Source organism: Pristiophorus japonicus, chromosome 2, assembly GCF_044704955.1.
Source record: "Pristiophorus japonicus isolate sPriJap1 chromosome 2, sPriJap1.hap1, whole genome shotgun sequence".
Classification (NCBI taxonomy): domain Eukaryota; kingdom Metazoa; phylum Chordata; class Chondrichthyes; family Pristiophoridae; genus Pristiophorus; species Pristiophorus japonicus.
The window spans coordinates 113,763,506-113,779,620 of record NC_091978.1 but is presented as its reverse complement, the minus strand read 5'-3'; the positions used below and the strand labels follow the sequence as shown (position 1 = coordinate 113,779,620).

Here is a 16,115-nt window from a genome sequence, read left to right as displayed (position 1 = left end):
ATAAAACAAAATGTGATTTTATGTTCTAAAAATGGTGACTTTTATCCCCCTATAAAAAGGAGCACGACGATGTGCTTCCAACAGCTGTAAACTGCTTAGTAAATCATCTGGTCTGTAAAAATATCAAAGCTACAGACAGACATTAAGTAACCACCAATTTCATATTATTCTTGCATACACACACAAATTGTTTCTTAAAAATCACACAAAAAATATCAGAGATTCCAGAAGACATGCCTAGTACAACCACTCTCGAGTTCGAGCAGTGCGAGTCCGGGGTGCGTGGTGAGGCCTATAAAGGCCCAACGTCGGAGGAGGAGCGGAAGTTCGAGCAGCGCGAGTCCGGGGGCGTGGTGAGGCCTATAAAGGCGAGCTTGTACAGCTCCAGCCGGGAGAAAAAGCAAAAAAGTAGAAAGAAATCAAAAGGTGACGTCACAGCCAAAGTGGTAAGTGATTGGTGAGTAGCTTTTCTTTACTTTATATTTTTTATATCAGTAAGTAACCTGTTAACAGTGTTGTCGCCAAATTAAGTGTATCTAAAGGTTAAGTCATAGGAGAGCTCAGTCACGTGATATGCTCCTCCTGTACCATGTGGGAACACAGGATCACTTCGCGTGTGCGGGAAGTGTATCCGCCTCCAGCTCCTGACAGACCGCGTTGTGGAATTGGAGCTGAGGGGGGATTCACTCTGGAGCATCCATGATGTTGAGAATGACGTGAGTAGCACGTGTAGCGAGTTGGTCTTACCGCAGGTGAAGGGTCCACAGCCAGCTAGGGAATAGAAGACCAGCAGGAAGAGCAGTGCAAGGAAGGTAGTGCAGGGGTCCCCTGCGGTCATCCCCCTACAAAACAGATACACCGCTTTGAGTACTGTTGAGGTGGATGACTCATCAGGGGAGGGCAGCAGCAGCCAAGTTCATGGCACCGTGGCTGGCTCTGCTGCACAGGAGGGCAGGATTAAAGAGTGGGAGAGCGATAGTGATAGGGGATTCAATTGTAAGGGGAATAGATAGGCGTTTCTGCGGCCGCAACCGAGACTCCAGAATGGTATGTTGCCTCCCTGGTGCAAGGGTCAAGGATGTCTCGGAGAGGGTGCAGGGCATTCTGAAAAGGGAGGGTGAACAGCCAGTTGTCGTGGTGCACATTAGTGCCAACGCTATAGGTAAAAAAAGGGATGAGATCCTACTAGACGAATTTAAGGAACTAAATTAAAAAGTAGGACCTCAAAAGTAGTAATCTCAGGATTGTTACCAGTGCCACATGCTAGTCAGAGTAGGAATCGCAGGATAGCTCAGATGAATACGTGGCTTGAGCAGCGGTGCAGCAGGGAGGGATTCAAATTCCTGGGGCATTGGAACCAGTTCTGGGGGAGGTGGGACCAGTACAAACCGGGCGTCCTGCACCTCAGCAGGACCGGGACCAATGTCCGAGGGGGAGTGTTTGCTCGTGCTGTTGGGGAGGAGTTAAACTAATATGGCAGGGGGGTGGGAACCAATGCAGGGAGACAGAGGGAAACAAAATGGAGACAGAAGCAAAAGACAGAAAGGAGAGGAGTAAAAGTGGAGGGCAGAGAAACCCAAGACAAAAAACAAAAAGGGCCACTGTACAGCAAAATTCTAAAGGGTCAAAGTGTAATAAAATGGCAAGCCTGAAAGCTCTGTGCCTCAATGCGAGGAGTATTCAGAACCCAGGAGAGGGCTCTGAGCTAGTTAGAGCGGGTGAGAGCTCAGATGAAAAAGGACCCCAAGAAAGAATGCAAAAGGCAGGAGGCAACAGAGCAGAGTAGCACTGGGGTAAGTGTAAACCACAAGGTGATAGGAAGGGACAATATGTATGAATATAAAGGGGCTACAGGAGGGGTCAAAACTAAAAATCATGGTTTAAAAACTAGTATTAAAACACTCTACCTAAACGCACGTAGCATTCGAAATAAAGTAAATGAGTTGACGGCACAAATCATTACGAATGAGTACGATTTGGTGGCCATTACAGAAACGTGGTTGCAGGGTGGCCAAGACTGGGAATTAAACATACAGGGGTATCTGACAATTCGGAAAGATAGACAAGAAGGGAAAGGAGGTGGGGTAGCTCTGTTAATAAAGGATGATATCAGGGCAGTTGTGAGAGAAGATATTGACTCGAATGAACAAAATGTTGAATCATTGTGGGTGGAGATTAGAGATAGTAAGGGGAAAAAGTCACTGGTGGGCATAGTTTATAGGCCCCCAAATAATAACTTCACGGTGGGGCGGACAATAATCAAGGAAATAATGGAGGCATGTGAAAAAGGAACGGCAGTAATCATGGGGGATTTTAACCTACATATCGATTGGTCAAATCAAATCGCACGGGGTAGCCTTAAGAAGGAATTCATAGAATGCATATGGGATTGTTTCTTAGAACAGTATGTTACAGAACCTACAAGGGAGCAAGCTATCTTAGATCTGGTCCTGTGTAATGAGACAGGAATAATAAACGATCTCCTAGTAAAAGATCCTCTCGGAATGAGTGATCACAGTATGGTTGAATTTGTAATACAGATTGAGGGTGAGGTAGTGGTGTTTCAAACGAGCGTACTATGCTTAAACAAAGGGGACTACAGTGGGATGAGGGCAGAGTTGGCTAAAGTAGACTGGGAACACAGACTAAACGGTGGCACAATTGAGGAACAGTGGAGGACTTTTAAGGAGCTGTTTCATAGTGCTCAACAAAAATATATTCCAGTGAAAAAGAAGGGCGGTAAGAGAAGGGATAACCAGCCATGGATAACCAAGGAAATAAAGGAGAGTATCAAATTAAAAACCAATGCGTATAAGGTGGCCAAGGTTAGTGGGAAACTAGAAGATTGGGAAAATTTTAAACGACAGCAAAGAATGACTAAGAAAGCAATAAAGAAAGGAAAGATAGATTACGAAAGTAAACTTGCGCAAAACATAAAAACGGATAGTAAAAGCTTTTACCGATATATAAAACGGAAAAGAGTGACCAAATTAATGTTGGTCCCTTAGAAGATGAGAAGGGGGATTTAATAATGGGAAATGTGGAAATGGCTGAAACCTTAAACAATTATTTTGCTTCGGTCTTCACAGTGGAAGACACAAAAACCATGCCAAAAATTGCTGGTCACGGGAATGTGGGAAGGGAGGACCTTGAGATAATCACCATCACTAGGGGGGGTAGTGCTGGACAGGCTAATGGGACTCAAGGTAGACAGGTCCCCTGGTCCTGATGAAATGCATCCCAGAGTATTAAAAGAGATGGCGCAAGTTATAGCAGATGCATTCGTTATAATCTATCAAAATTCTCTGGACTCTGGGGAGGTACCAGCGGATTGGAAAGCAGCTAATGTAACGCCTCTGTTTAAAAAAGGGGGCAGACAAAAAGCAGGTAACTATAGGCCGGTTCGTTTAACATCTGTAGTGGGGAAAATGCTTGAAGCTATCATTAAGGAAGAAATAGCAGGACATCTAGATAGGAATAGTGCAATCAAACAGACACAACATGGATTCATGAAGGGGAAATCATGTTTAACTAACTTACTGGAATTCTTTGAGGATATAACGAGCATGGTGGATAGAGGTGTCCCTATGAATGTGGTGTATTTAGATTTCCAAAAGGCATTCGATAAGGTGCCACACAAAAGGTTACTGCAGAAGACAAAGGTACGCGGAGTCAGAGGAAATGTATTAGCATGGATAGAGAATTGGCTGGCGAACAGAAAGCAGAGAGTCGGGATAAATGGGTCCTTTTTGGGTTGGAAATCGGTGGTTAGCGGTGTGCCACAGGGATCGGTGCTGGGACCACAACTGTTTACAATATACATAGATGACCTGGAAGAGGGGAGAGAGTGTAGTGTAACAAAATTTGCAGATGACTCAAAGATTAGTGGGAAAGCGGGTTGTGTAGAGGACACAGAGAGGCTGTAAAGAGATTTAGATAGGTTAAGTGAATGGGCTAAGGTTTGGCAGATGGAATACAATGTCGGAAAATGTGAGGTCATCCATCTTGGAAAAAACAGTAAAAGGGATTATTATTTGAATGGGGAGAAATTACAACATGCTGCGGTGCAGAGGGACCTGGGGGTCCTTGTGCATGAATCCCAAAAAGTTAGTTTGCAGGTGCAGCAGGTAATCAGGAAGGCGAATGGAATGTTGCCCTTCATTGAGAGAGGGATGGATACAAAAGCAGGGAGGTCCTGCTGCAACTGTGCAGGGTATTGGTGAGGCCGCACCTGGAGTACTGCGTGCAGTTTTGGTCACCTTACTTAAGGAAGGTTATACTAGCTTTGGAGGGGGTACAGAGACGATTCACTAGACTGATTCCGGTGATGAGGGGGTTACCTTATGATATATTGAGTAGATTGGGTCTTTACTCGTTGGAGTTCAGAAGGATGAGGGGTGATCTTATAGAAACATTTAAAATAATGAAAGGGATAGACAAGATAGAGGCAGAGAGGTTGTTTTCACTGGTCGGAGAGACTAGAACTAGGGGGCACAGCCTCAAAATACAGGGGAGCCAATTTAAAACCGAGTTGAGAAGGAATTTCTTCTCCCAGAGGGTTGTGAATCTGTGGAATTCTCTGCCCAAGGTAGCAGTTGAGGCTAGCTCATTGAATGTATTCAAATCACAGATAGATAGATTTTTAACCAATAAGGGAATTAAGGATTATGGAGAGTGGGCGGGTAAGTGGAGCTGAGTCCACGGCCAGATCAGCCATGATCTTGTTGAATTGCAGAGCAGGCTCGATGGCCTACTCCTGTTCCTAATTCTTATGTTCTTATGTTCTCTCGGTTAGACATGTTCACATTAAGTTTAAACCTCATCTAAAATCATCTTTTATTTCTTAACTTGCCCCATTACCATCTGTTTTGCCTTGCAATATCATCCCTTTTGTCTCTTAATCTCTCCTGCCTTCCATCCCAGACCTTTCCTTTTGTCCTTTCCTCCCCTCCCCCCTCTCCCTGCCCCTACAATTGCTTAAAAATCTGTTACATCTCTAACTGTTTCCAGTTCTGATGAAGGATAACCTGAAACGTTAACTCTGTTTCTCTCTCCATCTATGTTGCCGGACCTGCTGAGTATTTTCAGCATTTTCTATTTTTATGTCAGATTTCCAGCATCCGCAGTATTTTGTTTTTGTATGCTGCAATTACAACCTCCAGCCAGTGGTGGCACAGCACTGCCCACATTTACAATGGAAGCTTCCCGTGTCCTAACTCGCACAAGTCCCTTTCACCCATGCTGCTCGCTGACCTACATTGGCTCCCAGGCAGCAACACCTCGCTTTTAAAATTCTCATCTTTGTTTTCAAATCCCTCATTGGTCTCACCCCCTCCCTATCTCTAATCTCCTCCAGCCCCACAACATCCCCGCCCCCACCACCATCCCAGAGATATCTGGCTCCTCTAATTCTGGCCTCTTGAGCATCCACTTAGAAAATAATGACAGGATTGGGCAGAGTCATCCTGGATTAATGAAAGGGAAATCAAGTTTGACAAATCTGTTAGTTTTTGAGTTTGTAACTAGCAGAATAGATAAAGGGGAACCAGTGGATGTGGTGTATTTAGATTTTCAGAAGGTATGTGATAAGGTGTCACACAAGAGGTTATTAAACAAAATTAGGGCTCATGGGATGGGGGTAATATACTAGCATGGATTGAGGATTGGTTAACGGACAGAAAACAGAGAGTAGGAATAAATGGGTCATTTTCGAATTGGCAGACTGTAACTAGTGGGGTACCGCAAAGATCAGTGCTTGGGCCTAAGCCATTCACAATCTATATCAATGATTTGGATGAAGGGACCAATGTAATATATCCAAGTTTACTGATGATACAAAGCTAGATGGGAATGTAAGTTGTGAGGAGGATACAAAGAGACTTCAAGGGGATATGGACAGGCTAAGTTAGTGAGCAAGAACATGCTAAATGGAATATAAAGTACAGAAATATGAAGTTATCCACTTTGCTAGAAAAAATAGAAAAGCAGTGTATTTTTTTTTAAATGGTGAGAGATTGGGGAATGTTGGTGTTCAGAGACCTGGGTGTCCTTGTATACAAATCACAAAGTTAACATGCAGATACAGCAAGCAATTAAGAAAGCAAATGGTATATTGGCCTTTATTAAAAGTGGATTTGAGTACAAGAGTAAAGATGTCTTATTACACTTATATAGGGCCCTGGTGAGACCACACCTGGAGTAGTGTGTACAGTTTTGGTCTCCTTACCCAAGAAAGGATACACTTGCCATAGAGGGAGCGCAATGAAGGTTCACCAGACTGATTCCTGGCCTATGAGGGGGATTGACCTATGAGAAGAGATTGAGTAGACTAGGCCTATATTCTCTAGATTTTAGAAGAATGAGAGGTGATCTAATTGAAACATACAATATTCTTACAGGGCTTGACAGGGTAGATGCAGGGAGGATATTTCCCCTGGCTGAGGAGTCTAGAAAAAGGGGTCACAGTCTCAGAATAAGGGGCCAGCCATTTAGGACTGAGATAAGGAGAAATTTCTTCACTCAGAGGGTGGTGAATCTTTGGAAATCTCTACCCCAGAGGGCTGTGGATGCTCAGTCGTTGACTATATTCCAGACAGAGATCGGTAGATTTTTGAATATTAAGGAAATCAAGGGATATGGGAGAGTGCAGGAAAGTGGAGTTGAGGTAGATCAGCCATGATCTTATTGTATGGCGGAGCAGGCTCGAGGGGCCGATTCCTGCTTCTAATTCTAATGTTCGTTCTTGTTTCTTTTGTAGTAACCAATTTATGTACAGTAAGGTTCCACAACCAGCAGTGAGATCCATGACCCATTGAGGAAGGAATTCAGGGGAGTGGGGCTAGTTGGATAGCTCTACCAAAGAGTTGGCACAGGCGCGATGGGCCACATGGCCTCCTTCTGTGCTGTATCATTCAGTGATTCTGCGATTCAAGAATTTTGGCCCAGAACATTCGGAAACCTCCTGCTCTACTTCAAAATAAGGCATAAAAAGGCAGATAAGGCCTGGTTGTAATGTCTTATCCCAAATATGGCAGCTCCAACAATACAGAGCTCCCAAAGCACTACTTATGTTCTTATTTTCTTATGTTCTCATCATCCATCATAATAGGCAGTCCCTTGAAATCGAGGAAGACACTTGCTTCCACTCGAAAAGTGAATTCTCAGGTGACTGTACAGTCCACTGTACGACATGCAAGCCGTGATCCTGACCAACGGATCCATCACAGACCCAATCCATGTCCAGATCGGGGTCAAGCAGGACTGTTTCATCGCGCCAACCTTCTTCTCGATCTTCCTCGCTCAATGCTCCAGCTCACACTCAACAAGCTCCCCGCTGGAGTGGAACTAAACTTCAGAACCAGTGGGAACCTGTTCAACCTTAGTCGTCTCCAGGCCAGATCCAAGACGGTCCCAACCTCTGTCGTCGAGCTACAGTATGCGGACAATGCTTGCACCTGCGCACAGAGACTGAACTCCAAGTCATAGTCAACATCTTCACTGAGGTGTACGAAAGCATGGGTCTTACACGAAACAGCCGTAAGACAAAGGTCCTCCATCAACCTCACCCCTCCACACAGCACTGCCCCCCCAGTCATCAAGATCCATGGCGCGCCCCTAGACAATGTGGACCACTTTCCATACCTTGGGAGCCTATTATCAGCAAGAGCAGACATCGACGACTAGGTTCAACGCCGCCTCCAGTGCACCAGTGCAGCCTTCAGCCGCCTGAGGGAGAGTGTTCGAAGATCAGGCCCTCAAATCTGCAAACCAAGTTCATGGTCTACAGGGCTGTCGTGATACCTGCCCTCCTGTATGGTTCAAAGACATGGGCCATATATAGTAGACACCTCAAGTCGCTGGAGAAATACCATCAATGATGTCTCTGCAAGATCCTGCAAAACCCCTGGGAGGACAGACGCACCAACGTTGGGGTCCTCGATCAGGCAAACATCCCCAGCATCGAAGCACTGACCGTACGCGACCAGCTCCTTTGGGCGGGCCACATTTGTATCAGGCATGTGAACAGACTCCCAAAGCAAGCGCTCTACTCAAAACTGCTACACAGCAAGTGAGCCCTAGGTGGACAGAGGAAATGTTTCAAGGACACCCTCAAAGCTTCCTTGATAAAATGTAACATCCCCATTGACACCTGGGAGTCCCTGGCCAAAAACTGCCCTAAATGGAGGAAGAGCATCTGGGAGGGCGCTGAGCATCTTGAGTCTTGTTGCCGAGAGCATGCAGAAAACAAGCGCAGGTAGCAGAAGGAGCGTGCAGCAAACCAGTCTTCCCATCCACCCTTTCCTTCCAACGACAATCTGTCCCACCTGTGACAGAGACTGTAATTCCCGTATTGGACTGTACAGCCACCTGAGAACTCACTTTTAGAGTGGAAGCAAGAATTCCTCGATTTTGAGGACCTGCCTATGATGATGATGAAGATGGTACAGTCCAATACGGGAATTACAGTCTCTGTCACAGGTGGGACAGACAGTTGTTGAAGGAAAGCGTGGGTGGGGAGTCTGGTTTGTCGCACGCTCCTTCCGCTACCTGCACTTGCTTTCTGCATGCTCTTAACGACGAGACTCGAGGTGCTCAGCGCCCTCCCGGATGCTCTTCCTCCACTTAGGGCGGTCTTTGGCCAGGAACTCCCAGGTGCCTGTGGGAAATGTTGCACTTTATCAAGGAGGCTTTGAGGGTGTCCTTAAAACGTTGCCTCTGCCCACCTGGGGATCACCTGCCGTGTCGGAGTTCCGAATAGAGCGCTTGCTTTGGGAGTCTTGTGTTGGGTATGTGAACAATGTGGTCCACCCAACGGAGCTGGTCGAGTGCAGTCAGTGCTTATGTTCTTATGTAAATACTAACTGGTCACATTTATGTTGCCAATCTACAGACTTCATTGGCTCTAAAACCAGCCTTTAAGGTTACATAATAGAATGCCATTCCAAAATGGATAGTAGCAGCGAGAAGTATAAGAAAACGGGCAAGTAAAACATTATTTTGATAAAGAGAGAGAAAAAAAGGGTTAGAACTGGTGGAAGAAAGTAGGTCAGAGAACAGAAAAAAATGGGGCCAATAGGGCAAGTACAGGTGAGTGTTTTACATGTTTGATTTAGAGTGGTTTCAGCAATAAAGATATTCTGATTAGGTAGCTTTATTACTGTATTTCATATTTTAGGAGTCAGTGTATGAACTGAAAAGAAACAAAACCTCTGCGGGCCAGAAGACTAATAATGAAATCACTAAAGGTGTTTATGAAACTAATTGTATAATCTATGCGACATTGCCAAGTATTATTTGTAGACAGACAAGGACAGTTTATTGATTGCTTTTAGTAAAGTTTTAAATGTTGATTTTTGCCTTGATATACAATATTGAAATCACGGCTGCTCTGATAATTGACCTTAAAAGTTTGACAGTAATCCTTTGTGTACTTTTCCTAGAAGTATATAGCATAAAGCAGTGCCTGCTATTGAACAGACACAGCCTCCAGGCACCAAAGTAGTAGCAATTTAAAACCCTTACCAATTTTTCATCGACTGTGATGAGTTGCGTGTCCTGGGTATGAGTCTGTGCCAGCCGCCATGTGGAAGTGCTCAATGACCTGCAGTGCAAGACAAAAAAAAAGCACTAGAAAGCGTTTCATACAACTACACGACATAGACTGATGAACCTTACATAAACAAGTTAGTTATTAATATTCGTCTTCAAAAAATGAGACAGACAGAAAATATAGCAGCGCTGAAATCCTATTTCTCCCCAGTTAGTTCTGTCTGTTGAGTTCCTGTCAGAGTCCCATTCAGCACTTCACAACAGGCTGCACTTTACAGCAGCCTGCAGGCTTTTGGTCACAGAGACTGCCAGTGGCATCGACTGTACTGAAGTGCGAATGCAGCTGGCTTGTCACGAACAGAAAGTGCAAGGAGGCAGCAACTTCCACGAAATTTCTTACAGAACAAGCTTTTGTTAAGTACCCAACGTACTTCAGTGCTTATCCAAGTTTAAAGAGCTTCAAAATGATATATATTTTTAATACCTATCCCCACCCAATATTTTTAGAAAGAAAACTGGATTTTACTAGCAAAATACTTCTAAAGCATTCATGAATTATTTTACCTACGTTAGTACCTTCTAAATTTCTTCATTATTGGGACATTGCTTTAAAAAATGGGATTCTAACACTAACATTCAATTTTCCAGTGAAGCAATAATCCTAAAACGTGTAATACAGATATCCATCTGACCAAATGGCCATGGGAACTTAGATGAAATTAGTCTTCTAAACAAGTTAGTCAAATTATTTTTAAATTATGAATGTCATAAAATACACAAGGTGAGCCATAAATCATAACTAAAAAGCATATGCCTTTCCAGTTGTAACTTTTGGTACGGTTTTATCATTTAACAAGCAACGTTTTTAATCCCGACCCTCTCCTGTCTGTCGGGGAGGCGGGGAGGGAAAGAGAGCTGGGTTAATATCGAGGTCCAATATCAATACCCATGAACTAGCCTTGGGAAACTTGTCAACAGCATATAAATTATTTCAAATGAGCACAGTGACAAAAATATAGAAATCAATGGACTTGGAGAGTAATCAACAAAGCAAGTAGAACACTGAACTATAAACTCCTACCCAAGAGAATATTTATAACTTGGATTAAAGGTAAAAATAATTAATATAAGAATAAGAAACCAATAGAGACGCTTAAGTACAGTGTTATTAAGGTACAGGAATTACTGCGGATAACTTATGAAACTAATCCCAGGGGCGGGGGGGGGAGAAGTGAGAACAAGAGGAAGAGCTAGATTGTATTATCACTGTATAGGGCACCAGTCAGATCCTAGTTAGTGCATCATATGCAGCTCTAGTCACTCATTCATAATCTTGAGACTGTCGAGGTAAGCTACAAAGATGATTCTGGGTTTAAGTAATAGAAGTTACAAGGAATGGTTAAAAAAATTTGGCTTCTATCCTTTCGGAAATAAATAAATAATAGTCTTCCTTTGAAAAAAAAGGACTTTGAAGTGAGCGAATTGTAGTTTTCAAGATTATGAAGGAATTGATCAGGTTGAGCCAGGAAAAGGTTAAGCATGGAAAAGTATTCAAATACCAGGAAATGTAAATTAAAATATATGAAGTCAGGAGTAAGAAGTGCAAGTTTTCACAGGCCATTAGTAATTAGATAAGTTTCTGGAGAAAGGATAAATAAAAAGGCAGGTATGGCAAGGTTTACCAAACAGGAGCACACTTATTGAGCCTACTGGCCTATATTATTCTTATGTTCAATCTTGTGTCGTGGACAGGTACAAAAAATAACTAAAATGGCTAATGGAATGTTAGCTTTCATCTCAATGGGGCTGGAATAAAAAAGGGGTGGAAGGTATGCTACAGTTGTATAGGGCTCTGTTTAGACTGCATTTGGAGTATTACATTCAGTTCTGGGCACTGCACCTTAGGAAGGATATACTGACCTTGGATGACGGGGCAGCAAAGATTCATCAGATTGATACCAGGACTAAAAGGGTTAAATTAGGACTATATATTGCCTAGGCATGCATTCCCTCGAGTCTAGAAGAGCAAGAGATGATTTATTTGAGGTGCTTAAGATGATTAAAAAGGAGTCGATGGGGTCAATCAAGAAAAACTATTTCCTTTAGTGGGGAAGTCCAGAAGAAGGCAGCATAACCTTCAAATTAGAGCCAAGCCGTTCAGAGGTGATGTTAGGAAGCACTTCTTCACACAAGGGACAGTGGTAGTCTGGAACGCTGTTCCCCAAAAAGCTGCTGAGGCTAGGTCAGTAGAACATTTCAAAACGGAGGTTGATAATATTTTTGTTAGGTAACAGTATTAAGGGATCTATAACTAAGGTGGTAAATTGAGTTAAGGTACAGATCATCCATGATCTAACTGAATCGCGGAACAAGCTCGAGGGAATGAATGGCCTTACAGCTAATCGAAATTAATTTCCTGTATTGCAGGTTTGTCAGTCAGTTTTGCCCAGAAAAGCAAATAACTTTCTTTTTCAAAAAAAACACACAAAATCTATTCATAAGTTTTCAAATTGTTTAAATTAGAAAGTTGTCTTATTGCAGGATATGCAGATGAAGATTTTCTTTAGGAAAAAGGAAGATGAAGATTATAAAAAAGTAGTTTTTTTCCCATCTGGATTATAACTCTGTAGTACTCTTAAGACAAAAAGGATGCAGGTTTTACAGAGGATCTCACCCTGTGCTAAGAATTTTAAAAATTCTGCTTTGCAGACAAATTCAAACACTAATTTTGTAAGAGTGTGAGGTTTCGACAAGCAGAAGCTTTGTAGGTGTTATCAAATTTACACCCTTGATATTTGCCAAAGATGCAGTCACTGCTCTAACAAAATGACCTCTGATATTCCCAGAATGTTGTCTCCATGCCAAATTAATAAAACAATGCAAAATGCACTCCACTAACCAGTCTGCAATTCACGGTTTGAAATAGGTTTACCAAAGTTCAAGGATGAGACAAACAGCTGTCTAGACTTGCGAAAAGGCTTTGTTCTGTCTACAGTGTAACAAAGAGTGCATTTAGCACCCATATACTGAAAGCGCCATTCAATCTGTGACATATGAAGAGGTGAACAAAGAAACTGCAATTTTTTTTTGCAAAGTATCAGACAACCTTGGGGAGAAACCTAGTACTAAGCTTTAGAATGGCCCCGTTTTCACATCAGACAAGATGTGGTTGGTCCACACTGTGAACTGGAGTTCATTCTGCCCAAAACCAAAGCTACAAATATAGCTACTTTCTATGAGAAATTTAAAATCACAGGAGCAAAGCACTTTAGTTTGTATAGGACAAAACAAATAGTATTCAAGGAAGATTCAATTTCCATATTTTTTTCTCTGCAAAATTTTTCATGGGAACATGAAAGGCTGTTATAACTGCAATATGGCCCAAAAACTCAATACTATAAGAGAAAATGATGAGCACCACAATGCATTTTCTCCACTTGGTGTTACATGTTTTAGTTGTAAATTTCCTAAAAGAACCTTATAGGGATGGTAGCAACCCTCTATACCTTAAAACTTCTGTCTGTGTCTCTCGCACAACAGGACGGTTTCTAAAGACAAGGACGCTGTCTGAAGTTGTGTAATGGATTTGGTTCCCAAGCTGTAAAAAAACTCACGTGAAACAGATCAAATCAGTGCCTTGAAGCTGAGGCATAGAATGTCAGGGAACCACAACTGGTGGCCCCATTGTTTGGAATTTTGGAAAATCTTGGGAATGATAGAAAACAGAGTAGTGGGACAGAGGAATAAGTCTGCATCCTGAAAATGGCAAGCTATGGTTTGTAAAGCAGAATTTTTGGAGTCTACAGTTTTTGAAATAGGTAAAAACCACTCTAATTTCCCCATTCCTTGAATTTAAGACTGGGCATGTCTGAATAGAATTTTTATTTACATGAAACAAGTGAATTCAGCTACAATCTTGTCCAAACTCATCAGTTGTTGGACTTACTGCGTGGCTCTAAAACTAGTGGCCAATCTGAGGTGCATTATTAAATTTAGTTATGATCCTTAATGCAGCAGCGGGTTGAGTTCAAAGACCAACAGACCTTACAAATCAATATTACATTTTATTTGTTTGAGTCAATTTTTATTTGAGTAATCACCTGGAATCTGAAAAAAAAGACTCCATAAGTAGATTTATCAGAATGAAAAATGGTGAGTTTTAATTGAGCCCATCAAAAACCTTATGTTCTTGGGCAAACCACGTCAAAGACATGATCACAAAATGACATGCTGGACACATTAATGGAGGAACAACCAGAGCTGGTACAATATCAAAAAGAGATATATATATCTAACTCAAGGCTGGCAGCTGTCATCCGATTTTTACTTGCAGACAACCAAAGATTTTCTGACCCTGCTTCAGAGAATGCACTTCTTGTGTAATTGAAGATAAATTATTCAAGGCATTTGGAAGAGGGTGTAACTTTAATGAATCGAGTGAGGATTTATTTTAATTTGTGGAAAACGTAACTGAGAATGAAGTGACTATGGTTTTTAGGGAAGAGATTACATAATACCTCTGAATAATGCCAGTCATGCAGGTACAAGAGTTGTAAGGCTGCAAAACATTCTGACAAGCTGCCATGAGGCGAAAACAAGGAGCATTCAGTATTAACAATTGCCTCAGTTTATAGAACCTGTTGGCTTCTGTACTAACAGAAGAGGAGGATCCCTTACTTCCTTTCTGGGGAATGAGGGAGTGAGGGGCTGGAGATTTGTGGGTGGGGGGGGGGGGGGGGTAGGGGCGGGAGGAACGAGACACAAAATAACCCTTCTGGGTTAGAAGTTATTAACTTTTCATTCAAGAAAAATATTTTCACAGACAGAAATTGTATGCAACAATCCACCGTTAGAACGTGAGTGCAGATTGTGAATGATATAGAAGATTGAGGTTGAGAGAGAAAATGATGAAAATACTCAGCAGGTCAGGCAGCATCTGTGGAGAAAGAATCAGAGTTAACATTTCAAGTCGATGACCTTTCGTCAGAACTGGAAAAAGGTTAGAGATGCAACAGTTTTTAAACCAAGCAGAGGGGCACGGAAAGGGGGCGGGAAAGGGAGGAAACAACAAAGGGGAAGGTCTGTGGAAGGTAGGAATGATTAAATAATAAAAGGGATGATGATGCAAAGTTAAAGGGAGTAGTAATATTGAGATACAGTTTAGCAGCTCACATTTGCCCAGCAAACATGTAGCTTACACATCAGCAATTGCAATGTTCCTATAATACTGGATCTTGTAGTCAGGCTATCAATCTTTCTCACATTCTAAATCAGGATGGGACACTAACCTCAACAGTTTCAGATTATATAGTTTTAATGGAAAGTGGTGGGTTTTCTCTACTACAGGAAAACAACATTGTTTTAACACAAATTTTTTGTTCTTGGGATGTGGATTTTGCTGCCACGGCCACATTAAGACCACAAGAACATAAGAAATAGGAACAGGAGTAGGCCATTTGAATCCTCGAGCCTGCTCCGCCATTCAATATGATCACGGCTGATCTGATCATGGACTCAGCTCCACTTCCCTGCCTGCTCCCCATAACCCTTTACACCCTTATCGCTCAAAACTCTATCTCCCCCTTAAATATATTCAAAGACCCAGCCTCCACAGCTCTCTGGGACAGAGAATTCCATAGACTTACAACCCTCAGCGAAGAAATCCTCCTCATCTCAGTCTTACAATAAGGGGCCATCCATTTAAAACTATGTCCCCTAGTTTTAGTTTCCCCTATGATTGGAAATATCCTCGCTGCATCCACCTTGTCGAGGCCCCTCATTATAAGTTTCAATAAGATCACCTCTCATTCTTCTGAAGCCCAATCTACTCAACCTATCCTCATAAGACAACCCCCTCATCTCCGAAATCAACCTAGTCAACCTTCTCTGAACAGCCTCCAATGCAAATATATCCTTTCTTAAATATGGAGACCAAAACTGTATGCAGTACACCAGGTGTAGCCTCACCAATACCCTGTACAATTGTAGCAGGACTGCTCTGCTTTTATACTCTATCCCCCTTGCAATAAAGGCTAACATTCCATTTGCCTTCCTGATTACTTACTGTACCTGTATACTAACTTTGTGTTTCATGCATAAGGACCCCCCAGGTCTCTCTGCACTGCAGCACTTTGCAATTTTTCTCCAGTTAAATTAGAATTTGCTTTTCTATTATTTCTGCCAAAGTGGATAACCTCACATTATACTCCATCTGCCAAATATTTGCCCACTCACTTAGCTTGTCTATATCCCTTTGCAGATTTTTTGTGTCCTCCTCACAATTTGCTTTCCCACCCATCTTTGGATCATCAGCAAACTTAGCTACATTACACTTGGTCCCTTTATCCAAGTCATTAATATAGATTGTAAATAATTGAGGACCCAACACCGATCCCTGCGGCACCGAAGTGGTCATTGTTTGCCAACCAGAAAATGACCCGGTTTACTGCCCATCTCTAGTTGCCTTGCCCTTGAACTGTGGCAGTCCCAGTGGTGATGGTGCTCACAATGTTAGGCAGGAAATGCCAGGATATTGGCCCAAGGATTATTGTTACATGTCCACGTCG

General features: G+C 42.5%; 1 protein-coding gene across 1 annotated transcript in view; it reads right to left on the bottom strand.

The window, feature by feature from the left end:
* ndufs4 (NADH:ubiquinone oxidoreductase subunit S4) overlaps positions 1-16,115 on the bottom strand; it is a 175,447-nt gene that overhangs the window by 131,965 nt on the left and 27,367 nt on the right. Inside the window, exon 2 of the mRNA XM_070868709.1 lies at positions 9,523-9,601. Within this exon, the coding sequence (XP_070724810.1) occupies positions 9,523-9,601 (79 nt within the window). The remainder of the gene's footprint in view (positions 1-9,522; positions 9,602-16,115) is intronic.